The sequence below is a fragment of the Crassostrea angulata genome, chromosome 7, assembly GCF_025612915.1.
Source record: "Crassostrea angulata isolate pt1a10 chromosome 7, ASM2561291v2, whole genome shotgun sequence".
Taxonomy (NCBI): domain Eukaryota; kingdom Metazoa; phylum Mollusca; class Bivalvia; order Ostreida; family Ostreidae; genus Magallana; species Magallana angulata.
The window spans coordinates 55,197,954-55,225,748 of NC_069117.1; the positions used below are offsets into that span (position 1 = coordinate 55,197,954).

The 27,795-nt window shown below is 36.6% G+C and overlaps 1 protein-coding gene across 13 annotated transcripts in view; it reads right to left on the reverse strand.

Annotated features, from left to right (window-relative positions):
* Positions 1-3,677: 3,677 nt before the first annotated feature.
* Positions 3,678-27,795, reverse strand: part of LOC128192460 (nephrin-like) — a 47,936-nt gene continuing 23,818 nt past the window's right edge. For 5 of the 13 annotated variants that reach the window (XM_052865135.1, XM_052865137.1, XM_052865136.1 and 2 more), the window contains 24 exons: positions 22,267-22,536; positions 20,509-20,584; positions 19,503-19,634; positions 16,085-16,261; positions 15,640-15,969; positions 15,209-15,505; positions 14,544-14,849; positions 13,207-13,332; positions 12,752-12,916; positions 12,430-12,562; positions 11,970-12,148; positions 11,095-11,355; positions 10,488-10,772; positions 9,808-9,926; positions 9,363-9,552; positions 8,995-9,192; positions 8,722-8,817; positions 8,222-8,389; positions 7,733-7,896; positions 6,701-6,829; positions 5,806-5,962; positions 5,600-5,712; positions 5,257-5,467; positions 3,678-4,858 (listed from right to left, as the gene is read on the reverse strand). In XM_052865135.1, coding sequence (XP_052721095.1) covers positions 4,737-4,858; positions 5,257-5,467; positions 5,600-5,712; positions 5,806-5,962; positions 6,701-6,829; positions 7,733-7,896; positions 8,222-8,389; positions 8,722-8,817; positions 8,995-9,192; positions 9,363-9,552; positions 9,808-9,926; positions 10,488-10,772; positions 11,095-11,355; positions 11,970-12,148; positions 12,430-12,562; positions 12,752-12,916; positions 13,207-13,332; positions 14,544-14,849; positions 15,209-15,505; positions 15,640-15,969; positions 16,085-16,261; positions 19,503-19,634; positions 20,509-20,563 — 4,113 coding nt within the window. In that variant the 5' untranslated portion in view covers positions 20,564-20,584; positions 22,267-22,536 and the 3' untranslated portion in view covers positions 3,678-4,736. Of the gene's footprint in view, positions 4,859-5,256; positions 5,468-5,599; positions 5,713-5,805; positions 5,963-6,554; positions 6,618-6,700; positions 6,830-7,732; positions 7,897-8,221; positions 8,390-8,721; positions 8,818-8,994; positions 9,193-9,362; positions 9,553-9,807; positions 9,927-10,487; positions 10,773-11,094; positions 11,356-11,969; positions 12,149-12,429; positions 12,563-12,751; positions 12,917-13,206; positions 13,333-14,543; positions 14,850-15,208; positions 15,506-15,639; positions 15,970-16,084; positions 16,262-19,502; positions 19,635-20,508; positions 20,585-22,266; positions 22,537-22,638; positions 22,662-23,438; positions 23,694-24,069; positions 24,121-25,044; positions 25,397-25,582; positions 25,724-26,196; positions 26,319-27,795 lie in introns of those variants that run through there. The other 8 variants (XM_052865141.1, XM_052865139.1, XM_052865142.1 and 5 more) reach the window with 8 other exon arrangements.

Below are 27,795 nucleotides of genomic sequence, written 5' to 3' on the forward strand. Positions count from 1 at the left end.
AGAAGAAGATCTTACAAGATATACTCTATATATTCCTATGTAAAACTTCGACCCCCCCCCCCCATTGTGGCCCCACCCTACCCCGGGGGTCATGATTTTCACAACTTTGAATCTACACTACCTGAGAATGCTTCCACACAAGTTTCAGCTTTCCTGGCCAATTAGTTTCTGGGAAGAAGATTTTTAAAGATTTACTCTATATATTCCTATTTAAAACTTCGACCCCCCATTGTGGCCCCACCCTACCCCGGGAGGTCATGATTTTCACAACTTTGAATCTACACTACCTTAATTTCCCGCGATTCATTTAGAGGTGGATCAAGCATCTGTATTGGATGTGACGTGTAGGAAGTACTCATTATCAGTGTTAACGGTGACTCTTTGGCTGATTAGTTTTGTTTTGATAATTTTTTAGCTTAGTAAATACACATGCAAGTTCCATGCTAAATTTACTGTCATATTGATCCAATCATATATGCATACGTTAGGTAGGTGACAAAAATTATTAAAAAAGAAAAGTCCAATCATTATTAGATCTACGTATAGCCACGTCATTTTGAAATGAATAAATAAAATGAAAACAATTGAACTGTTAAAATATCTACATGTATTTGTTATAGTTGCATATGTGGTCAAACCTTTCAAAAATATTGGATATCATACACTAAAAAAGAGTGATGGCACATGTCTACAACGCATATAGAGCGTAAAAAATTGATGTCACTGAGGAAAATAATTAAAACACAGGTAACAGCAAGAAACAGAATGAGAAATAACACAGACACACAATTCATTGTTTACTGATTTTAATGATCATTATTAAAAGGTAAAGTAATGATAAAAATAATTGTATTTACATAAAAAAAACCAAACGGCTTTTTGTTTATTAAAATATTTTAGTAAGTCTGTTTAACATTGTATTAATGCTCAGTTGTAGTTTGTTAAGTGTAAAAGCCTAGGAAGGGACCATTGGAATAAAAGTTTGATAACTTCGGGTTCCTTGCAGTGGTAAAAGTTTTCGAGATAAAGCCAAAGTTTTTTGGTTAGGGCAAGTCCACGGGTTGCATTTAACAACGATGACAAATGTGTGGTTCCTTCTGCGCTCGCCCCAACGGTCACACCGTAAAACATATTATATTCATTAATACTGAAATAAACTTAAAATGTTAAAAAAGGAGTAACATCTTTAACAAGGGCACCGCTAAGCGGAGCATCCGCTCGCGATATGAGTTATTGTGTGGGGAATGCATTATTTAGGAATATATAGTAATGTAAATGAGGAGATCACATTCTACTTAAGAAATAAAGTACGAGTTTTCGTGAATGTTGCAGAATAACCTCCGAGGTCGAGAAATGTTGTTTTGAAATATAAAAGCCGAGGCGTTAGCCGAGGCTTTTATATTTCAAACAACATTTCGAGACCGAGGAGGTTATCCTGCAACATTCACGAAAACAAGAACTTTATTTCTATTCTACTAACAGCCCAGTATTTCAACAGATCGTTTCTCCTATAAAGAGACGATTTAGGTCATTTTGACGGCTGTTCCGTGTAACCCCAACGGTTTTGTTAGTAATGTTTACATGTGTATCGATCAAAGGAATCACATGCAGACGACATACTTTTTTCTTAGGATTTTAATACTCTTCACTTATTTATAAAATATCTTTGAATCACATTCCTAATATTTTAAAGGCAATTTAATACGATTATTACTACAACACGTTAAATATTTTATGTAAAAACACGCCGTGAAAATGTGCTAGGGAGGTTCTAGGAATAGCCGCATTGATCTCTTAAGAATAAAGATTTGAGGCAATACACATTGTTTTGACTGGTGAAATTGACATGGTTTTAAAACTTTTTACGGTTTGAAGTGGTACTTCCATGATCAGTGCGAGACAAATAGGTACTTCTGATCTGAAAATTTACTGATGACGTTCGTGGTATATTGGAGAATAATGTCCGCGGCATCTCTTTGATCTCGGCAATAACTGTAGTAGAATAACCCTCCATGACTACAAAAACAACTGTTTCTTTACCTATACTAGATCTAAATCCAAAAATATCAAGTTGTTAATTTGAAATGCTTACTTTCACTTTGGTTTCACAGAAGTGAAGCGGAAGTACATGTAGTTCTTCTTAAGTTTCTTTCTTCCCTCTTACCATTCGGATTGCCCTCTTACCATAGTCCAATGGAACAGACTGCCGGACAGTGTTGTCGCACTTCCAGATGTTGATCATTTCAAACTGGAGGTGGGCAAATTGAACCACCTTAGGCCTTAATTTTGCAAAAGTGTTTTTATGTCTTTTAATTGTAAATACTATTTATCTTATCTTTTATCTTCACTAAAATGTAATAATATTACTATCCCCTTTTCATTTTGTTGAAATCTTACTTTACTCACTTCTCTTTATCTTTTAACAAGCAGCGCACCCTACTCAGAATTGAGGGCGAGTAGTATCGAGAGATAGATAGATAGTTATTGTCAAGTAGTACATAAAATTGCTTAGTTATTTTACAGAAGTGTGCAATCTATGATAAATATTTTTAGTTTTGAACGAATTTTGTCATAAAGTATGCCCCCTCCTTTACAATGGTGTAATTTTATCGAAGTTTTTGCATAAAAATTTGACCAATTAATATGACATTGCATTTGTTTTAATCTTTTACAATGAGGCATATTTGTGCAAAGGATGAGGAAATTCTATTGAAAGGTTTTTTTTTAATTTACTAGAAAATTGAAATGGAGTGCACACACACATACGAACACACACACGCACGGTAGTGATGCTATATACCCTTCGCAACAAGTTGCGCGAGGGGATAATAAAATGCTTATAAAGTGTTCTAATGTATGTGTTTAATTCAGTAATTGTGTAATATCTGGCTTTTAGTATCTTCAGTACTTTGATTCTGATCTTTTTTTTTTAAATTTTACTAAAGACATACCAGTTTTTACTAGGCCTTTTGGCTACATTGCTCGCATAGGAAACAATAGCCACCAGACGTAACTCTAACGAAGGTACTTCATCGAAATCAAACGCAATACAAAACAAGAGTACATGTAAAAATAAATTTCATCCTTCTTCAAAGTGATTTGATTCACCCCCAAGTCATCATTTTCCACCCAAAAATGATCTTTTATTTCATTAATAAACTAAGATCTCATGGAGTCCAAAACAAAATTCTAAATGAGAAAATGAAAACTTATTTACAAGAAGGCATTTACGAGATATGATTAATATTGTTCTTCGTAATCAAATTTTTATACAGAATAATTTTTTTTGGAAATGAACCAAGGTTTTATCTTTGACTGTAACAACTGCTGTATCCCATCTTATCATCAAAAACGTTAATGTTTAAATATGTTTCCATGAAATGTGTTAAAAATATCTGTTTTATGGTATATATAAAATGAATAAACTTTTCTTGTTTAGTAATTTCATAACTTTAGATATCTCACAGCCAAATGTGCCTCGCAAGAAATTCCTGTGAAATTTTTTTTGAGATTTTCACTTAAACTTCATGAGAATTTCAAACTTCATGAGAATTTCCTGTGAAGTGAAATTCACAATAACACATGAAATATTTCATGTGAATTTCATGTGAAACTAATGTGAAATCATGTGAGACACAACTGCATGTCTATGTAAGGAACAAAAAAAAAAGCAACACTTTTTCATTATAAACATTTATTCGTTCACATACTTCTCCAGCATTTTTTGATTGTGCGACATTTTTTCTTGTCCACAAGATCATTAATTTTTATAATCATCATAAAATTCTTATAAATGCAAGAAAACTATTAAACTGGAACTGAAAGGGCATTGTGATAAGGAAATGTCCCTACGGGACTACCACTGTTGTACCAGCACTATAACATCTACTGTATTAAAAAAAAAAAAGAACATGAGTATTTCTCATTCATAAAAATATCAACATCCTGCCCAATATTTCACAGGGTTCGTTGTGGAACAGATAACTCTCTTATGCCTGTAATATAATTTGAAAAAAAAACATGCTCAATCAGAAAGCTAGTAAGTATTTACTTCTCTGTACAAACAAATCTGTTGTCTTTGGCAAGTGGTTCACAATTATTCTGCAGCAATACTGCGAATACAGTATAAGGCTAATATCTGTACCAGTTTCACATCAAACACATACACATTCACTATGACAGCCACTCACAACCATAATAAACAATTGGAAAATAAATATGAAGATGAAATCTAATATGATACTAAACTGATATGCATATTTATATTTGAATGAAGTATACTTTTTTCATTATCAAACAAAACAGAAATGTTGAACAGGTAGCCGATACATCTAGAACATCATAAAGCAGACTCTTACACATACTCTGTCCATTAAAGTAGCCACTTCATGTATCTCACAGAAAATGACTCGTTCACAAGTCAGGAATGTTCTTTTTCCATTATCACAAAAATGGAACCAAAGTTTTTTTTCCTTATTGCACATTTCCCTTAAAAGGAAACACTCTTTTGTAAAGAAAAGTTTGAGACTTATAAAACAAGTTCAAGACTTGTATGACAAGTCAGAGACTTGAAGGACAAGTTTTTGTGCTAAAACTTCCTCAGAACTGCAGTGCTCTGTCTATATTTGGTGAAGGACCCTCTATTGAGAGAACCCCCGTTGTCTGAAGGAACACTATGTTATCCTAGCTGCATTGTAATCACTCTCACTATCACATAATACTGGAATTCTGAATCATCACACAAGATGTCCTCGCATGTCGTCAGGCACAACGTTTGTCCGCGACGCATGCATCGGAGGTCCATCATAGTTTGGATTTGTGATCACATTGGGGTTGTTTGAAAATGATGCAATGGAACCTATAAAACAAAACAATATTTTTGCAAAAATTATTCTATAGGAAATAAATTCAATACTTTTAGTTTAGTTTAATATGTTCTGGGAAATAAGAGGACTTGTTATTAATAAAATTAATACAATAAGCACCAGTATATTTTACATGACCTGAATGATAAGTTGAATAACTAGATGAAATTGCATTGGTTTTATTGATTCAGATCATGTAAAATATAATCTATTTTACATGATCTGAATGATAAGTTGAATAACTTGATGAACAAACTCCTGCTAGCATTGGAACACTGAGATTAAATGGTATGTTTTAAATTTCATCATCTTTTAAAAGAAATTGCAGACATTCATTATCAATTTGAGTAGTATCTCTGGCTTTGTCCAGAACCACTAATATCAAGTGTACCTGGAGACGGCGTGTATCGAGGATTGTAGTTCTGCTGAACCTCCTCAGCGTCGTAGTTTCTGTCTGGCAGTGGTGGAGCTGTATGATTGACGTAATTCATGGCGGCACCCTTGCTTGATGATCGGACGGGGGGTGGGGGAGGGGGTGTGGTGCGGTAATTGACGCTACGACTGGGAGGTCGACTGGACCGTTCCGACAGGTCAGTTATACTCTATCATGAATAAAAATAATTCAATACCTTACATTCACATCATTGACAAGTGATAATGATATTTCTTCAATTAAAATAATTTTATGTCACATAACGGTAGTAACATGTTAGGGTGATATTTTGGGTGGGTACCTTTGGTCTGGTCTCCTCATAGTATCTGTCATTCTCTGTATCTAAGACAGTTTGTGATCCATGGTCATAAGCTGGGTCAAACGTTCCTTTTCGTCCTTTAATTCTATAAGGATCTAAAACGAAACAAGTTCATTATGTACATGACTGTTTTTATGCAGGAAGTGTTTTCCCTGCACAAAATAAATTATATTAAATGGACTGCGTACCCTCGTACTGCCAGCTGGTCTCCCTGTCATCGTCTATATATGAGCGCGAGTCTGATAAGTATGCTTTATGAGTGCTGAGATGAGGCGAGTCAAGTTTGTTGGGTGTGTATGGGCGGTAGGCAGGGGGAGGTAAAAACACTCGCTTAACATCTTCATCCTGTTTGAAAAAAAGAAATTAGTTTGAAATCGTAAAATTCCTAAGATTTTAAACAAAATATCCATCAATTTCAAATAAGTGAATTTGCTGTTATTGCAGTGCACACCTAAGCATAGTTGCTTAAAAAAGTTTAAAAAAAACAAAACACCCCATCAATATTATTATTAAATGTAACACTGCAGAATAACAGTGCATTCAAAAATTGTTAAGAAAATTAAGCTGTTTAGTGCATGTGCAACCTGAGCTTTAGAAGACAAAATACACAATTAAATTTTAAATATTTCTGGTTATTGTCAAACACAAATCCTTTGCTTGGATCCTGTGTCCATTTATCATTTAAAAATGGACAAAGAAAAGGATTTTCCGACACAACTTTGTATTAATTTTGTAGAATATTCTCCATGTTTTGCCCTTTGTAACCAAATTCTACCACACCGGCAATTAGTAACACCATGCTGCACTAACTGTCCTAATTACAGGAAACATCCATTTCACCAACACATGCAAAGCAGGCAGCATTTAGCAATATGATACATTGTTAAAAATTATATAGTGTTTAACGATTTAAAAGAAAGAAATGGCATATTTTTACAATCTAATTGGTTTCCTCAATGGTTTCCATTTTTAAAAAACTTTTTCCTTTCGCCATTGGTTGCTACAAAGAATAGGTTAAAGTGGTTACCAGTGTAGAAGTGAGGGTGATGGAGGACAGAGAGAGGGGGGAGGTGACCTACTTACCCCCGAGGAGCCCGACGACTCTGGCACCAGACAGCAGCTCCCTCTATTAACGCGGGAACTCACTCGCACCGTATAACAGTTGCATTGTATATTGGAGCTATGGGTACTTGTGCTTTTTTGGTCAATATGCTAAAACGGAACCAAACAAATGCAACAAAACTCAAACAAAGCATGCAAGGTATTCACACCCGGATCCCAAACTGACCTACATACCGTATTCTACCTACTGGGTGTCTCTGTGCTTCAAATATACAAGGGAGATCATTTAGGCAAAGAACTATTTATAGAAATGTGAGTAAGAAAGAAATGTGTTACACAAATCAAGCTATTATATAGAAGATGTGGCATTGTTTGATTTTTGCATGATATAAGTTTGAAAGTCAAGAAATTTTTAGTATAAAGTGCATGCTTTTAGAATGCTGGGATGAGAATAAAGCTAGATTTGAGTTATTTGAGGGGTATGAGGTTAGCACAGGTGCAGTAGAATACGGTACATATCATCACAGAATAATCTGCAATATCTCCACAACAACATCAGGAATTTCATCAATCAATACAAAACTCTAAGCTCAATCAAAAATGCAAAACATTAATTGATGCATCATCAAATTATAATAATTGATGCATCATCAAATTATAATATTCCATAACTGCAAATTTTATCAAAGTTCATGCATATGTCTAGGAATAAGAAATGTTTATGCTTTCCAGTTGTTGCAATACAAAATAATTTTCACAAACATTTTTGAGCTCAAAGTTTGTTCTACAACTATAAGCACAATTACCAGTATACTATCAAATGCAAATTTTCTTCCTCCGTCACCATAGAATAAACCTAATTTATCTGAGCTCACTCTAGCAGCCGTTTCCACACAAAAGATGGAGGAGAATGACTCTCTCTATTCCTATCTTCATTTTATATATCAATTTGATAACCATGCTACGAACTTCTATCAAAACATGCAGCCACAGCTTTGAGCAGGAAGACTCACAATACGGAAACATTGGGAGTTTATCATAGACACGACATACCTCATAGTTGCGGAAATCATCTGATAAGTCATCCATGTTCTTTTCGTAAGTTCCATAACTGTTGTACTCATCCGAGGGGGTCTTGGGGTACATGGGGTATGTGTTGTCTTTGCCTGGGGCATACAATTCTAAGGCATTAGTGTGGTTACTGGTACCATTGTGGCCTGCAAACCAAGTCAGGATTGTCATGTTGTTTTACTCATGAACATTCTTTTCATAGAACTTTTCAACACATCTAGAATTATTCCTGAATAATTAGGAACATCTTATCATTAATTCATTTTAAATCGTCTCAGACATACACACATTTCTTTGTACATCTCCTTTTGTTTAACATATATTTAACACTGAATAAGTCCTGAAACAGAAACGCTTACAGAAATTTCTTTGAAGTGTTATCACAAATCTATTAGGTAAAATCAAGCTACAAACTGAGTATTAACAAGTATTTGTTCTGGTTTAATAAAGCCTGACTTAAATAATACACACTGAGTCTCTTTCTCCTTCGCCTGACAAAGAAGAAGATGAGAGCGATGTTGAGAGCGAGGAGGCAGATTCCGACAATGCAGACGACGAGAATGATCATGACGGGGGTGTCGTCCCCACTCTGTCTGGTGGCTGGGGTCGCTGAGTCCCCAGTGTTCGACCCTGAGGACACTGTCAACAGAGAGATTGTACATAGCTTAGTGAAGGTAATGCCAAGTGGTTTTCTATAAGTATGTGTATAATCTTAACACAGAATGCAGATATAGAATACACAGATCAATATATGAACATTGAGCTCTGGGCCAGAAATGCTTAATGAATCTACTTTTTAAATTTCATTTCCCCGAAATACCAGACAATCCAACTGTAAAAGAAAAAGTAAGTTTTTTCCACTTTGTCCAAACAACTTTTTTTACATTTTGCGATGTTGATGAAATGAATATGACAAATTGTCTTAAAAAAAGGCCTAGGATGCCATCCAAGGAATAATATCCTGAACTTACCTGCTGTTTTGGCTGAGAATTGTTGCTCATCCCAAGTCTTTCCCAACTCATTAATTGCCAACACATCTATTTTGTATTCATGACCTAGCTCCAACCCTACAAAGACACGATATCATGACATTTCTGAATATTTGAACATCCCTTATATAGTAGCATAAGCTTTTTAGTTCGAACAGATCAAATGCTAAATTATTTCCCCACCCTTCATTTTCTGCACAATTGCCTAGGTGTTTAGGCCAAGGAATTAACAATGGCTGAATCCATTCTGTTTACCTTTGATTGTGTGAACGATTCTGTCCGCACTCTTGTCAACATCTATACTTGTTGTGGTGACAACCGTGGAACCCTTTCTCTGGTACTGAATTTGAAATTCCTGGTCAAGCCCACCATTAAATCCAGGCTTCCAGGAAAAAGTGATACTGTTCTTAGTGGAGTTCACAAACGTCATATCATAGGGGGGATCAGGTTTACCTAAAAAAACAAAATGCCAAAGTTATTCAAGAATTTAATCATTTGGTAATAAATACATGGGCTTATATTTTGTATTTCTTGTAATACACTGGTGTAAAGAAGTCCCCTGATGTGCACTTGTTACAATGAATAAGCACTGCTTAGTGTGTAAAGTACTGATAAAGTCGTACTTGTGCCGTTGAGTTGGATATTAAACTGGTCCTCCCCCCTGTCGTTTCGGGCTTTACAGGTGTATGTTCCGTAGTCTGCCTTGGAGATTCCCCTCACCGTCAGTTTACTCACAAAGTGAGTGTCGAAGATACTGGATGCTGAAGTCGATCTGATGGCAAACTTGCTGTCTGTCTGTAGCTGCTCCCCTTCCTGTGGAGAAATCATTTTAACATAGTAAACTCTGCTACTTGTCAATATTCGGATCATCTAATAGTCTAATCATTTGGTGATACATAAATATATCTTTGCAATTCTATATTAATCTTTAAAAATATTTCTTTTCCTTTTTTTTTATTTATCAAAGATTGAATTTCTTTTCTATTTTTATTTTGTTTTACACATGCAGAATATGATGCAGTGAATAATGTTTGGTAGATGCAAGAAGAAAGTGATGGCTGCTCTGACCCTTGACCAGGTGAAGGTCATGTCTGGGGTCCCCTCGGCTTTACAGGTTAGGGTCACTGTATCGCCATGTTTCCCGCCAGCCTTGGCATACTGTCTTGACTTGTCAATTCCAGCAAAATCTAAATATAAAATTGAAGTCTTATATAGAGGGGCTGCTTTTTAAACAGGTGTAAGCTATACCCTCAGGTATCAAGATTTGTATTTTTAAGTAGAACAGCTTTCTATTTTAAAAAAAGAGATTATCAAAAAGATTCTTTTCATGTATACTCATGTAAATAAGAAGAAATTTTGTAAATAATGATGAATGCTTTACAGTTATAATGACCTTGCAGAATTTTATCATAATTTCACTACCATGGATAGGATATGGAACTGTATAATTTAAAATCTCCTTACAGTACATTGCCCAGTAATCTGTACATGTCTTGCCTTAATAATAATCTTAACATCATGCATAAATTTTAGACTTTATGTGTTGCTTTACTGAGGTTGGAAACTGTTGACAATGAACCTTTTTAAACACTCACAGTGGACAACCTTAAAAAACCATAAAAGAGCTCTGCAGTTTTAATCTCAGTCCTATAATATCAAAAGAAATACATTTTGGAAAAGTAAGACTGAGGTCAAAATTGGGCTGGCTTAAGTTTTATGGCCCCTGGGTCTGGCCTTTAAATACTTACATCTGACCACAAGACTGGCCTCTCTGCGCTTGGGCGGTGACACTTTATTATCCGCCGTACAGATGAACTTCCCCGAGTCTGTTCGCAGCAAGTCATGTATTGTGATCTGGCTGAGTCTTTCTGAGTTACTATAAACCTGATTGGTCTTTGACATGTCGAACCCTGGTCGAGACCAGCTCGCCATATTGTCCACCACGGGATTTCCGTTAACCCCACAGATTATGGAGGCTGATTCTCCCTCATTGGCATACACTGTTCCTTGAAACCTTGTGATTTCAGCTGGGACTGCAATGCAAGAGTTATCTTTCATAGTCTATTATCAACTGCTTTAAACCTTTAACAAATGGGTTTCAAAAGGTACTGTGGTTTCATAAACATTCACTGAATACCTATTTTCATGTTTTTCGTTGTTGAGTGTATCCAAGAAATTAAAGCTTAATTGAAGTGCAATTTCTAATAATATATTGTACTGACAGTTTCATTATCCACAGATTTACTGAACTTAAAAACTGTGATTTTCATTTAATCCTTGGAAATAGATGCCCACGATAAATGAAACTACAGTACTCTATTTCTATCTACACTAGAACTGATCCTTCTGCCTTACACTTGACTTTGACTTGGAAGTGGTGGTACGCGCTGCCTATGGAGTTGGTAGCCTTCAGTGAGTAGTTTCCTGCTTCCTCTCTCCTGACATTACTGATTACCAGCTTGCCGTTATTTGGCGTGAAGCTACTGGACTGCTGGCCGCCCTTGTACAGTGTGTAGGTGATAGAGGTTGGGTTGGCCACTGCCCTCATCTCAAAGGTCTTGGATTCTTTTTCGATCATTTCTATCAGGGCAATTGACGGTTCAAACACCGGACCAACTGAAAAAATATTTCCGAATAAAAACACAAAATATACCACCATATATACCATAGAATGCATTTCATTTGAAAATTCATCCATCACTTGTTCTGACATGTGTGGACATATCTTATGCAAGTATAAAAAACTTTATACTGAATTCTGAGGCACAGTTGGACTTACTTGAAAACTTCATAAACATTCAATACTGACTGTTGAGTCCTTTATTTGCTGTCTTGAATACATGTACGTTTTGATAGACATGAACTTACACTGAATGCTGATGCGCAGTCCATCATTTGTTGATGTATTGTATGTTCTGATGAACATGGACTTACATTGAATGCTGATGCGCAGTCCATCACTTGCTGACTTGTTGATGTATTGTATGTTTTGATACACATGGACTTACATTGAATGCTGATGCGCAGTCCATCACTTGTTGACTTGTTGATGCATTGTATGTTTTGATACACATGGACTTACATTGAATGCTGATGCGCAGTCCATCACTTGTTGACTTGTTGATGTATTGTATGTTTTGATACACATGGACTTACATTGAATGCTGATGCGCAGTCCATCACTTGCTGACTTGTTGATGTATAGTATGTTTTGATACACATGGACTTACATTGAATGCTGATGCGCAGTCCATCACTTGTTGACTTGTTGATGTATTCATTCTTCGCCTTACAGTAGTATGTAGCATTGTGGTCGCTGGAGGAGGGCATGATCTCTAGACGACTGGTAGTACTGGAACCACCATTGGGGGCGGGGCGGGTTCCCTCCGTCACCCCACGGATCTCTCTCCTATAATTGTCAAACATCAGTCTATATATTCTATCTTGCAACACAGTGTATTTATTCTAATTATATTTGTAACTCCTTGTATTTCTCTTCAACAATCATTATACATGTCTAAATTTAAGCAACACATCCACTTTGATCTTTTAAAATCACAATAAAGGTTTTCCTCCTCATTTTCTGTTTCATACATCAAAATCATTCAGTGCTAGTAAAGTGCCCAGTGATTGCAGACTATGTAAAATACATCTATAGAAGCTCTCAGTGACACCAATCATCATACATACGTTTGGTCGTGATTTTTGATCCAGACAATGGTGGCGGGTGGGTTACTGGACTCCGATGTACAGTAGAGATTGAGGGGCTGGCCCGATACAGGCTGAGCAGGGTTCATAGACACATTCACACTCTTCGGAGCAACTGCAGGAAATAAACAAGACGTTTTTTATGAAAACACTAAAAAACCCTTACATGGCTAAGATATGGAGTGAACTAAGGTTTTTGGATATGGTATTTGATAATACAAGATTTAAGTTACCTATTGGGTATTATTTTTTAACAGGTGTCCAGAGTTTGGGATTATTTTGTGGTGTGGAACTTCCTACTTACAGTAAACATTGAGCTTGACCACGGCGGTCAGCGGCAGATTGATGGCAGAGTTGGTGGCCTCGCATCTGTAGATGGCATTGTTGTCGCCGGGAGTGGGCAGGAAGGATAACTCTGATGTCACCATGTTACCACTTGTGCTGGACACCGACACCAAAGGCTCATTACCTATATATAACATACATCGAGGCATTCAAAAATATCATTTATACTATACCAGTTTTTGCTATGTGGAATATCATTTCATATATTACAAGTAAATAAAAGTGCAATAACTGAATTTACAATATCTGGTTCTCTTTTGTTGTGTATTAAACCTGTTTTGGTGACTCAATTTTTCATTTCTTTCATTTGGTATAAAAATTAAAAGTTGAAGGAGCAGCGTTATATCTATCAGCTGCTGAATGCCAGCCAGTGTACAGCTGTTGGTCACTGACCATCTGAGTGATCTCCCTTACCCTTGAACCACCTGAGGGTGGCGGTGGGATTACCACCCACAGATTTACAGGTCATCCTCGCTGCCCGGTCCTCAACCACATGGTCACTGTCACTGTAGCCCTCTATTGTAGGGGCTCCAGGAGGGTCTGTAAAATAGTAACATAGTCTCAATACAACAAAATGATAACATAGTCTCAATACAACAAAATAGTAACATACTCTCAATGCAAGAAAATAATAACATACAGTAAAACATACTTATAACAAAGTCTGAGGGACAGGTAATCTTAATTCTTTATAAGTTCAACTCATTATATCTGTCAAGTTTACAACATGTAATAAAGTCATGGGGAATGAAGATCACTTCGCTGTAAGAGTCAATTCACCATAAGCGTGCTTGCTTTAACCGTGTTTTCTCAGATCTCATCATCTCAGTAACACAAAACAGTAGCATTTTATCAGATCTCAGTAAAACAAAACAGTAACAAAGTCTCAGATCTTCTGACAGTGTCATACCCACTCAGTAAGCAGTATAACAAGGTATGGGTGTGTCCAATGATTGTAGCTACTAAGCTTACATTCTAGTGGTGAATTTAATGTAGAAATTAATAGGAAATTCAGCGATCATGCAAAGTAAATTGGCCGGTCTCCGAAACTATGCTAACACCTTATTTTCCTTATTCCCATAAAAACTTAAATACCAAATGTAGTTTATAATATCAAAATTAAAATCTCTATGGGAAACCAAACAATATTGAAACACTTTAGTGAAAGCTCAGTGTAAGCCAGGCCTCAGACTTACCGGTACTGCTATAAGTGATAGCCCATGCATTCATCAATCTTGAAAGAATTTAATTTTTGCATAGTTTAGTAACTACGTGAATCGATTCACGAACCCAAGTGTCCCAATTCAGTCGTTCGAATTACAAAACAATACAATTCTGTATTGAATTATTGCAGAATCTGAGCTGCCACATCAATCAAAAATTATCTTTTTCAATTTTTCATCAAACACCTGACACAGGTGTATCTGTTTAGTGCACTGTTTGTTTTATATCACAAGCAAGAAACCATTCTCCCAATACAGAGAGATTTTATTTATGCAATTTGCCTCTACTTCTGTTGCACACAAAAAACTCTGATTATCAACAAAGAAATGGACTGATTAAAACGGAAACAAAAAGTACAAAGAAGATAAATTTACAGAAATGACAGGTGCTCTTTTATCACAGACATGATGTATACTTACACAATGAAATGAGAGTGACATTGGCGGTGGTTAGAGGTGCCCTGTTATCACTGACAGATAGACAGAAGATAGACTGGCAGAGACAGACAGACAGACATGGGTACTTACACAACACACTGAGGGTGACATTGGCGGTGGCTACAGGTGCCCTGTTATCACTGACAGCATTACAGATGTACATGGCATTGTTCTCCTGTTCCGACATAGTCACTGTGACAGAGGACCGCGAGGTGAATCCCCCATTGCTCCCCGGGGTGTACACTGTGTCACTGTTAGCAGTGATGATCTTCCCCCGACTGTACCAGGTTATCACAGCCTTGGGGTTGCTGAGGGAAGACTCACAGGTCAAGGTCACCTGCTGTCCAGCCTTCACTGGAATACCTCCTCCTCTTATTGTAGCTGACTGGGGAGGAACTGTAAGAAAGAGAGCAGAAATTACACAATTGCTAAATCATACCATTGCAAAGTCCTAAGAGAAAAAGCATTACTGCATCCAGGGTTATTTTTTCCCCACGTTATTTTTGCCTTTCTTCACTTGAAAATGGTTTCGCCCCGTCTTGAATTCGCCCAGACATAGCTGTTTCAAGAGAGATAATGTGAGACATTGAAATTTGCCTAGTCTTAAATTCGCCTGCTGGCAACAACGGTGTAAGGGGTGAAAATAAAACAAGGCGACTACTTCCCTGTATTCAGTATAAATGTTACAGCATTAAAGCATACAATTTTAGGCACCATTTTCAATGACGCATACAAATTTAAGCTTCAGTACTTACAATAGACATTGAGGGAGACCTCGGAGGTGAGAGGAGCCGCGCTGGCAGTGTTGGAGGCCTCACATCTGTAGACGGCGTCATTGTCCACCCTCCTGACAGAGAATGTGTACTCGTTCAGAGACCTGGCGTCCACTGAGTCAGTGGTATACGATATGTCAATCTGTTCACTGTTCCTGTACCACTTCACCTGAGGTAGTGGGTTTCCTCCCCTTGACACACACAGCAGCCTCACGGTGTCCCCCTCACGAATCACCTGACCTGACGAATAGCCTGTGATTTCTGGGGTGCCTGGGGGAGCTGAGGTATAAAACATTTTAAATATCTAAATTACAAGCTATCAAATCCATTTCTGGGTAAGTATACATTATTCAATCTAGCATTGTTGATTTATTTTTGTATATAAAAACAGATAGTTTTAGACAAACTCTTACACAGAACATTGAGTTTAACAAAGGTTTGCATCCAGTTGTTTCCCAATGCATCATTTTTGGCGCGACACATGTATATAGAGTTGTGGTGGTCTGCGATGTTGGAGATGGTAATGGTACTTCTGGCTGTCATCAGCTTACTTCCACTCGTTGTCGGCTCCGATGAGTAGCGAACATTTTCTACCACTAGATTACCGTTGCGGTACCACTCAATGGTGGCTGCTGGATGGCCATTCCGTACCTCACAAATCATGATCAGCTGATTGTCATCCGGACTGAGGGCAACTGTGCTTGCATTACGATACCCAAGAATTTCTGGTTGTTCAGGGGGTACTGTAAAAAGAGAAAAAGTCTACAATCCTTGTCATAGTTTGTATTGTAGTTTTGATAATATATCTAACAGCAACTGTAGATTGAGCTACATTCGGTTGGAGCACTGGGCATATACCTTGCACTGTGAGGTAGGCCTTTGCCTTCAGGGGTGGGTTCCCTCCAGCAGGAGAGGCCTGACACTCATAGTAAGAATCGTCGGACAGCCTGGAACTCTCTATCATTAAGTTGTACTGAGAGGGTGTGTTACTGATGATGGAATATCTGGCAAATCCAGGAAGATTAGGGTCCAAACCTGCAACAGAACACATTTCTTATGTTATATCTTGTTATCTGATCATTAAGGAAGTATGTAACTAAATAAAACATATTACCAGTATATAATTAGACAAGAATAAATTACAAAAAGGGATAATGTGTAATATTTTTGGGTTCTGCAAAGCTAAGATTGAGCTCTTCGTCAAAAAAAGTGTTCAAGTGCATCCGTTAATTAAATGAAATATGTGCTCTTATCTCTCAAATCAATCACAAAAAAGGACAAAACAGAAATGAAATATTATATAACTGACAACATTATTCTATTTTTTCAAAAAAACTTTCTATATAACAATGTTTCTTTTTCAAGATTCAGAGATTTATATATAGAAGAGTTTCTGTAATAAATGTGTCAGTCGTATCTACAAAGTCTGACTATTTACATTAAAATCACGGGGTGTTCTAAGCGGCATCTTTTTCTGACAACTCATTATTTAGAGCTACTCCTTGTCATGCTAGAGGCTTTTCATCTATTTCGTTGCTGCCTTTTTCTGCTGTTTTTTTTTTGTATGTCAAGCAGCATATATAAAATGAGTCGTCACCCTGGTTGGTCATTTATATTCCCCAACAGCGTATCACTCACTCCTGCTAAGACCTGTACCACTGAACTATGTACAGTAAACTGCAACTAAATGATGAGATGAAGGTTAGAAATTTCATGTCTTTACAGACGCTTTACAGGAACCTTCTGCCAAGAATAACTGGAGTATCAAAGATGTCAATGAGATACAAGCTAATACTCTGACATATCCAATACTTTCTGTGTATAGACCTTGAGAGATCATGCCAGGTTCTTGCAGTTCAGCTGCCAAAACCAAATGTACAACCAGGGAGCCGGGTGAGGACTAATTCCTTGCAATGCCAAGACCTCCATCGGTGACCCTGCAGTCTTACTGCTTCAGCCACTCCGGCCACAGTTAATCCAGAAAGACCAGCAATAATAGCCAGCACCAACCCACAAAAACAATGCTTTCTTGCCACTTCTCTGGAGTAAAATTAGGATTTATGGTGAAGGTTTCGACTGAGTGGCCAGTAATTCTGTCTGATTTACTTTTAGAGGCTGGGAAGGACAATGAAAAATGATGATTCCTGTCAGTTCTATGATCATCCAGACCCCTGATTATCCCTGTATCATATTGTCTCGGCCCCAATAGGCCAATAAAAGAAAGAGAAAAATCATAAACAGATTTAAGAACTTAAATCTTTACTCATAGCCAAAACAATGCATATTACTCTACTTTACCAGATAACACCAGTGACTAGCTTCTTAAACTATGGAGGATGTGTACAATGATGGTTACAATGTAAGTATATGCTGGCCAGTCCCTTCCTCCCTAGTATACAGTGATGGTTTACAATGTAAGTATATGATGCTGGCCAGTCCCTTCCTCCCTGTTCTGTGTGAGGTTATAAGCAATACCCCTTCTCCCTATACTGTGCCTGCATGCATGGTTATAATGTGCAGCAGCTTCCTGTGGCTGTCCGACTATGATACGCCCTGACTGTTGTGACATAGTCGGCATAGCTAACCTGGATGCCGTACCATTCCTGAGACAGTGCCAGCGTATTAAACCACTGGAGATCCTGTCTCTCATTATCTAATGTTATTTCCACACAGTTTTTGTCAAGTCTTGGTAAACGGAATACACATCTAATTCGGCTCTAATTACTACTGTGTGCAGGCATTGCTTTAGCATTAACACAGCAAAACCTTGAATGCCTAGAACATTAATCTGGAATCTAACAGAAATCTCAAAGCCTATTTACATGTCAGTGACACAAAACACTAAAATGTTCTATCCAGGGGCATACCAAGCTCATGTTAAACATTTGTCCAAACAAACTACACCCTTTCTAATCACAATATTTTTACTGGAAGATCATTTCCTGCCGAATTATCCCTTCTGAATACACAGCCCTATAAGACTTACAATGATTTAATTAAAGATCACAGACTAAGAAAAGCTATCTTGTGTGGTGGTTAAAAGACATGGTCTGAGCGGTGATAGGGTTTATCTGAACACCATCTACTCCAGAGTCGGCTGTGCTGGGTTCTTTGGTACCCCTGTCCCCTGTCCTATTAGACATGTTGCACATCCTTCTACATCTCTAACAATTCCAGTCAATGCTTCACATCTTCTAACTGCACACAGCACAACATACATGTCATAGTTGTGGCAAAAAATGCATGACATGCCGCAATCAGTTATGACAATGTGCAGAAAATTCTGCAATTCCTAAAGCTCTTGATGCCCACTGTTCCAGACATCTTACATGCACCAGGTACGGTCCAGGTTTTAGGCAGAGCAGATGATAAGGACAGCGTTTTTGTTCCACAATCCATTGTAACTCCAGACAAAGGCGCATTTTGACAGATTTAAACCATTTTTATTCAATCTCGGCTCCAAGTTGGTATTTTACCTAGTTTCTCCTTGATAGCAGTTATCTCTAATGTGTGATAAAATGATTCAATTCAATAAAATCCCCATTTTCAGTCTGTGGAATATATTATTTTTAAATTATCTTTGTTCTAAACTCAGAGGGAAAAACAATTACCTATGCTACTTTGTCTTTCTGATAAAGATATTGATTACATATACTTTGCCTTTAATCGTGATCTGCAAGTAAACTTTCTGAACCATAATCTAGAAGGTACTATGAAATAAAGGTTTTTAATGCAGATATTGTTACCGGCTGCCCTTTCTATGTAATAAGGGCTGTTAACTAGCTGCCCTTTTAAAATTTTTATGCAACTAGGGTAGTACAAGCCAATGAGTACCTATAAAGAATCAAATGAGAAACAACAGCATTTCTTTTTCATGGAGGATGATATTAAAATTCAAAAGCCCTGATTGGCCATTATCTCCAGCGTTAATTTTTTGTAGCTAAAAAATGTACAGATGATGCATGTTAGAAGAATGTGAGTGTGAGACCTAGCCAGATGGGGGATTGATGGGACATTAAGATGTATCTGTGAAGAGCTACACCTCCAGTGAGCACCCAGCCACTGCAACTGTTAACATCAACAAGTTTATCTAACACAGGCACAGCCAAAATGCTAGCGACCTGTTGAATTGTAAAGTTTTTGTTGTTATGACAAGATTTCGTTTATCTGATTAGCTTGATCTAATGAGCAGTGTGGCTCATCCCAACCTTAGCATTCAAACTCCTATCAATGAAGAAAAACCTTTCTCTGGGGAACATTGATCAGAAATTATTACCGAGCATGATTCCTCCTTTGGACCACTGAAGGGCTCCAGCCAAATCTCGGACAGAACACTCAAGCATGACATTCTGTCCCTCAATAACGCTCTTGTTCATTGGACGCTGCTCAAATTCTTGAACACAATCACCTGCAAAAATGATTACCATTATTGTCTTATAAATGAATGAAAAAAAATCTATTATCACAAAATCTACTCAAATCATGAAAATTTGGCAGATTTTACAAAGTTCTTTTCCAAATAATTTGTCAATTAAATGAAGTTTAAAGGACGTCCCTACAAATGTTACTATTCAGCTGTCAATGCAGCTTCTCGAGTTTCTGGAAGTTAGAAAATTATCAAACATTTCGACAGTTTTGGGTGACTAACTGTTATTATCACACAGTTTTGGCCTTTGTAAATGGTAATATAAACCATACAGTAATTCATCCTTCAAAATTAAAATCCACACAAAATGTCTAATCACCAACAATTAGAAAGGTCTTCCTTGACACACTTGGTAGTTGAGAAGTTTTGCACCAAGAACAATCTTAATTCAACAAAATCACATCTTTTCTAAATTGTCCACATTCAATATGAAATAATAGGAAAAAAATTAATTGTCAACAATTCTTAGGGATAATAATTGCACAGCGCTTTTAAGTGGGATTTAAAAAAATTCCAATTGTACAGATGAATGGATCACTGTAATGAAAATTTTATGACACATTCTAAAAACCAAAATGAGAGAGGTATGGTTTAATACCCTATTCAAATACAACATCTGAAATAATTTTACTGCATTTTATATCCACAATGCAGCAAGTTAAAGTAGAATTCAAAGAAACAAGTTGGATTTGATCATTAATGAATACCCAAATCTACAATTGAAATGTTGTACAAGAATTGCATGGAATATAACAGTGAATGGCACATATATAAGTTAAGATCTATTTTCAGAGCATTCATGACTTTTTAAAAAAAATTTCTGACTTTTTGGCTAAGTAACGAATCGGTCACTTACCGACTGGAATATAGAGGGCCAGGACTCCCAACAAGGCAGCTATTAATTCCTTCATCTCAGCTACAGGGCTCCTAGCCTGTAAATAGATCATCAAATAGATCATCAAACTGTCAGGGAGAGAACAGCTCCCCCATTCCTGTAGGCATTACACTCCTCCCCGTGTGAACCAGAATTACACACCTCTGATTGTGTGACTATTACCTGTTATACCTCCACCCCAATGCCTGCTGGGTGCACTAACACATCCACTTTCAAGTACTTTGTGTCCTCTCCCAAGACTATAATTAGTACTGTGTCACCTAGAGTAACTATTACCACCGTTTGGGACAGTCAATATCATTAAACCAGAGCCAGTGACAAATTACTGTTCCAAATCTTACAAGTTTCCAAAAAAACACTAATTGAATTCCAACCAGAATCCCGACATTACAACAGAAACATCACAGAACAGGGACACTGCGTAGGACATATATCTCACTTCTTCATTTTTTCCACTCCTTTTTTTTTATTTTCTGTCAATCTAAGGAAACAGGATCTGTTTGAGAGTGATGAAGGAATGATGGCGGTACAATATTACAGTTTACCATATACAACCCTACGATTATTACACAGAAGGCCCGGGCACCCTGCAGTTTATTGTTTCTTTGGAATAACAAGACAATTGATAATCTATGGTGGCTAAGTATTGGTCTGGAATGACAACTTTTTGCCTCTACGCTTCCAGATTTCATTTTTTATTCTCTCCCTCCTAATAATTTTGGCACCCTACCAATGGCAGCATCAATAATGCTACACTTAAAGTTATCAGAAATCTACAATAGTATAGTACATAGTCTGAATATTGTTTCAGAGTGTACATTAACATACTCCCGATTACAGCATACCGGTAATGATGACATTTAGCAACAAATATATGTACTAGATTTTCAAGTTTTTGTACAAGCCGAGTCTTGATAGATTCATTTGGTCTTACTGAAGAGTGAAGAGTGGTAAAAAACACTGAAACTTTTAAAAATAAACTCTCACCTGAGAAAACAGAACTTTCTGAATCCTGATAAATGATATCACATTCATATAACCCAGAAATTGGAGACAGAAGATAGAGGTTACTTTTGGTGGCAGCCATTGAAGAGAAAAACAATAGCTACAAAATGTTTACACCATGATGTATGATAAGGTAGGCTGAGATTTAGAATTACTCTCAGTGGAAAAAAAATCTTTGCCTGATAGTTATTTTGGGGGAACATCTCAAAAGCACCTCTTAATCATCTCTCCAAACCATTTCATTTTTTCAAGACATAAATACTTCACACAACTAAAATACAAGCTGCCTAATAAATAAGTGTATTCTACTAGCGTAAACATGATAATTTATCCCTACAAGCAAAGGTTTTAATGCACCTGGGAATAATCATTAAAAAAAAATGGGGAAATAAAAATAAACTTTTTACAGATTTTGTGCCAATCCATAGAATTTCTCATTTAATTAGAATATTCCACTTTCATTAATTCCCCCTTCTGTCTGCCTGACTGGTGCACACATTTTTTGGGGTGAGTTTCTTGTGATCTCACAGCATTTAATTGATTTTTTTCCTTCACTGCAAGACTACTCCAAAATAAGTTCATAAATTAGTTTCATTAAAACCTATCATAATCCAATCTCGTGTCAAACAAGAAAGTGCATCACACAATTAATGAGCATAAAATAATGATTTTAAAACATTAATTAAATATAATGGCCTCTTTTTTGGTACTTACAAATTAATTTAAATCAACACGAACACTGCATCTTCCTGGGTAGCTTCTTCGGCATTTTTCCTGTATTCTACACATATAAATATAGTCCCCGCTGTCCAGTAGCTTTGATTGGAAATGATTTCAACAGGGTCCTCGGATGCTGGCAATTCTCACACAAATCTAATACACAATAAATCCTGAACCACTGAATTTTCTCCTGGTTGCTTTAATTTCCCGTCTCTCGTTCCAGCATTACAGACATCCAAGGAACAGGTCTTCACTCATCCTAACCTGAAAGAATATATATGACAAGTCAAAAGAAGAAAACATTGTTTTTCACATAATGTCCATCAAAAGAGAAAGTTTAGACATTTAATTATGAGTGATAACAACTCCAATGACTGTCACTGTGCCCCCCTCGTAGTCCTCCCCTGTCACCGTGTACCTGGCTTACCATCAGACCGCTAACTGGCTGTCAGGCCGTGTATATAAGATACACACACATTTGTTTATTGTCATACAAATTAAAACAACCTGCCAGATAAACATCAAATATGCAAATTGGTGCCTCCCTCTGGACCCCAGCTCTCCTTCACTTAATACAGCTGTAACTGATGACAAGTTCGTCAAATTAAACTGACCATAAATAATTAATGCAGCATTAACTTTATCCACACCTCTGACCAAGCTATAGACCTACTGCCTAGTGTTCACCCCCAGAGACCAGACCCGGAGACCTAACCACACTGAGTCCTAGGCAGGAGAGACTACTCATTTAATTGCTTGCAATTGAAGCCCTTTGTCAGCTTGATTTATCTACTTATAACAATATTGCAGATAATTCTGTAATGGGCAGAGGTGATTAAATTAAGCCCTTGTAGATAAACTTCTCAGACTCTATAATTGGAGTGGAACCATTTCTTACATAGGCAAGCCATTAGTGACTGGCTATTTTTTATGGCTATGTCACTTCATTTGTATAAATAGTTACTCTCCAATATGCAAGGTATTCCATCTGTTTATACATTTACTCTAGAACACAAAAAAAATCATCAGAGAAATGCTGCCATGTTCCCAATGCATTTGCAGACAAGAGATAACAGAGTACGTAATACAACATTGTTTTACCAGACATTACAACATCTGTGAGGATAGCTAACTCAAGCAAGTATCAAAGTTCTCAGACAACTCACGTGTGTAATAATGCACTTCAATATCCAACAGAAAAAGAAGAAAATCTTTACAATAGCAACACAGGCATATCTGTGGATCACAGTTTCACACACAGGACAGATTCAAAAGACAGGAAGTTTGAAATCTGCGCTTTGATGACCCAATATATGAACAAATGACAGTTTCCCAGCACAATCAGATAGTAAAGCGAGACATTCTTAAAATATGAACTGCTCTTCAACAATTCACTTAAACAGAACTGATAAAATTCTATCTGAAATGATTTTATATGAAGGAAATTTAAAGCCCTTGAGACGAAATGAGTTGGTATAGAAGTTTTATGAGGCTGTAATGCAGGAGAAATATCTCAATTTAGGTAGGGTGTCATTTCTGAGGTGTTTGTGTAAAAATATTAATGACCTAGTTTCAAAGTCAACCATCAGGCTTTGATCTGCATCAATAGTTCAAATGATTTTAAAATTGAGTGTTCCTTCACAAAAATTGATTCTACACAATACGACCCCCTCAACTACTAAAGAGTTCCAAATGATTGGGTCCTCAAAGTAATAAGTGCATACAATTGTACAGAAGTGTGTCAGCAAGAATTTGATTTTAAAAGATTTTAAAAGATGACAAATCAAAAAAATAAACCTGCTCCAGGTAAAAAGGTAGGATGTAAGAACAAGTCCACACAGAAAGTTAGTCCACAGGTAAAGACAGGTATAACAGTGTTCAAGAACGAAGTCATGGATATTACCTGCACCAATGCATAGAATTATGCAATCCACAGATTAATTTATTTCATGTCCTTTGAAAGTTGTTTAGAGAGTGGGCAATTTATTTCTTGAAATATGTCAAACACCTGAATTCACCTGTTGTTTATGACTGTAGGTACACATGACATATCTTATATGACCAGTAACGCAAGATGGAGTGAATGCAATTTGTTATGCAATGCTGATACATCTGGTTTGATTGAGTGTTACATTTGACATGTTGGCATAATATTAATGATATGCAGAAAGAAAAAACACATTAATGAAGCAAAAATTCCAATGAGTTACACAAAAATTCCAATCTGTTTGCACAAATTCTCCATCCAAATTGAAATCATTATGCATGCATAATTAATACTCAGTTTGAGCCTGGATATGCTAATGAGCTGATAACCCAATCAGTTAATTAAATCAATAGATGTGACTATCAGGAGGCTCACACCTCTCTCCTAACTCAATGCAGCACTTTCTATGATATGTGTATGTATATATAGAAAACCTGGGTCATTTCCTAGGAGGGGGGTGCTCAAAGATAAACAGATATCAGAGACTGATGTAAATGAACAGATTAGCCTCAGGGTGGTACCACTGGATATGCCCCAACATGTACCAGTTCCCCCAACCATCCATTCAAGGTCACACTTCTACTACTTAAGAAACAACTGCAAATTGCTCATTAATTAAACAGCACTGAAAGCGAACATGCAGGTGAAATATACAAGTACTAGAATACTCATGGTTACCTCTTCATTAAAGATAAGTCACTGATGTGTGTTTCTCACAGACAAAATGAGCATCTTCAGGACACACTGCCAAATCATCCAAATAGACAGTTTCCATCAATACTCACATCTAGTCAAGCATTCCACAGAGCTCCCCCCACACACAACAAATGGCAGACTGGTAGGTGTAACACACTGCCTCCTTGTCTGCTGTTCTGTCTGATCAGACCTCCCCTGGGAACAACTAGCCACAGGTATATCCTCACCTCTGTCCTGTGGTACCAAACACTTCTGTATAAAAACACCCCTGAAAACGACCAAATAAACTCCCCGAAGAAGACCAATCACAAAAATCAATGTCACAAACACTGTCAAAAAAATTAACAGTTATGTGAAGCCAATTGTAGTTCACAAAAAACAACCCCCAAACTAAAGGGGTTTATGACCAATGCAGGCAATCATTTATCCATTCATTTTCATGAAAGATGACAATTAATGTTAACCAACACCCAAACACTGATGATAACCATGAAATTCCATTCAATCAACACGCGAACATTATAATGATCATTGTCAAGTAGGTGGTTTTAAAAACACTAAATGATTAGAAAGAATTTAGTATATTCATTCCAAAAATTATGGAATTTAAAATACTCAATCACTTACATTCAAAGGTATAGCTCCTCATAAAGATTCAATCTTGTCCAAAGGGAACAAGCCTTACATAAAAAAAGATTTCCTATGCAATTCAGTGAATACTTTTCATCAAACCACATGCTCCCCCTTATAATCTATGCACAAATGGCATCAATTACCAGCCAGCCCCTTCCAGATAGCAGCATCACATGGCCATGTGAACGGTTGGCATGGAAATGCAGCAGTATACACTTCCTGTCGAAAAACTGCTCACTGATTACCTATATCAAACATTTCTCAAGAATAGTATTAGGCTTTGTACATCCATCAAAATGTCCATTTCTAATGTGTACCCCTGCAATCTGGGCAGAGTGATCCCCAGTATCGCAGTACATCAATCTTCTTCATAAAAAAAGTGAGTAAGATAGACCTATAAATCAAAGTGATCCTCATTTCTTGTAGCCGGCATTACATCAGTAAATCTTAAGTGTTTGCAAGATGACATCATTCTCTGGAGATTATGATCAAACTTCACCATGTCACACAAAAACTCCATAAAAACAGGGAAGCTGTACCGAAAATTGCAGAGGGTGACCATTAACAGAAAACAGTCAGGAATCATCAATAGCAGAAAAAATTCTTACTAGTCCCTGTAGATGAAATATGGTATATTCTCTATTTCATGGGAAAGCTTTTAACAAGTGAAGTGTCAACGTAAGAAACAATTTGTTCAAATTTTTTTCACCTCAATAAACGAATGAAGCTATACAAGCAATATTTATAGCTTCCCATGACAATTAAAGTATTTTGTTACTAAATAAAAGTAAAGATTTCGGTGAAAAAAAAAAGAGTCTGACTTCTTAAATATCTATACATTTGACCGTTAAAGATAAATTAGCTAGAATACAGAAAAAAATTAAACATTCTGGAAATAAAATTGAATTAAAACTAGATTGATTACACTTGTTTAGTTATATCAAGTGTGTAATTGAATAGGAGAAATTTTACACTATCTGATATCAATGAAAAAGGAACAGAAGTCGGAGTTTTGACACAGAGGATCCATCTAACATTTCATTTTCTAGACCCCCCAAGCACCTTGATTCTAATCTACAGAAATCAGAGTAAATCTTAGAGAAACTCGACCAGTTCTTTATCTGTCAGAATCTGTCCACACTGTCGTTTGTCAGCACAAACCAACAACATGTTGTTTTTATGGCATATTAAAAGATCAAAAGGAAAAAACTATCTAGTCTTACCTTATAGTAGCAAGCAGCACTCCAAACACAATTATAGTCCAAGATATAAAAACTCAGAAAATTTGGGTCCAAAAAGGTAGAAAGATACACGTAATATTTAATGTCTGTTCATGTATTCAAACATTTTTACCTTACTTCCATTTAAATAAGCTCAAACAGAGAATTTTAGGCTTTTAACAATAAAAATTCAATGGCCCAATAAATAAATATTACATGAATAGATTTTTTTTACACCCGCAGCTTTGGGAAATATTTGTCGATCAGGATGGGTAAATATGTGGTCATTGATCGTTTACAAAAACCAGTACAGAGGTACACTCGGCACCTCAATGCAAAGTCAATACCCAAACTAACCAACTGGGTACCGAATTGTGCAAAACTGACAATGAATGTGATTTATAATATAAAGTTTGAACAATAAACACCCAAAATGGTATTGAGACAGTTTCCAGTCTAAACAGCTCACGCCGCGACTCCCACTAAATTACATTTCCTACTCCGCATCCCGTGTAAGGTCATGTGGGCCAGGGGTATGAATTGTCTGCAAATAACTTGCTTTTATATGAGTTTTTTCAAGAAGGGAAAACAAATAATAAGATATACAAATCAAACAACTTATCTTCGTTCTGTTGAAAATAATACAATTCAAAGAAAAATAGTATTGTCGGGATCTTTTATGTACCCAGCATTTTCATTCACAGAGTTAATTCTACCTTTACACATTGACTGTATGTACACTATACAAAAGGAAGCATGTTCATACAATGTCATTCTGGCTTTTATTAATCCTGAAAGAGTTTTTCCATGTATATTGACAGCATTGATTAACTATGACAAGACATATTTTATAATAAAAAAAAAAAAAGATTTCGGTAATAGGATCAAATTTCACAAAATATTCTCAAAATCTGGAAATATGAATAAAGAGCAGCGATTCTGCAGAGAGCCAACTTACCTATCTTATTTAAGCCCACTTACCAAACG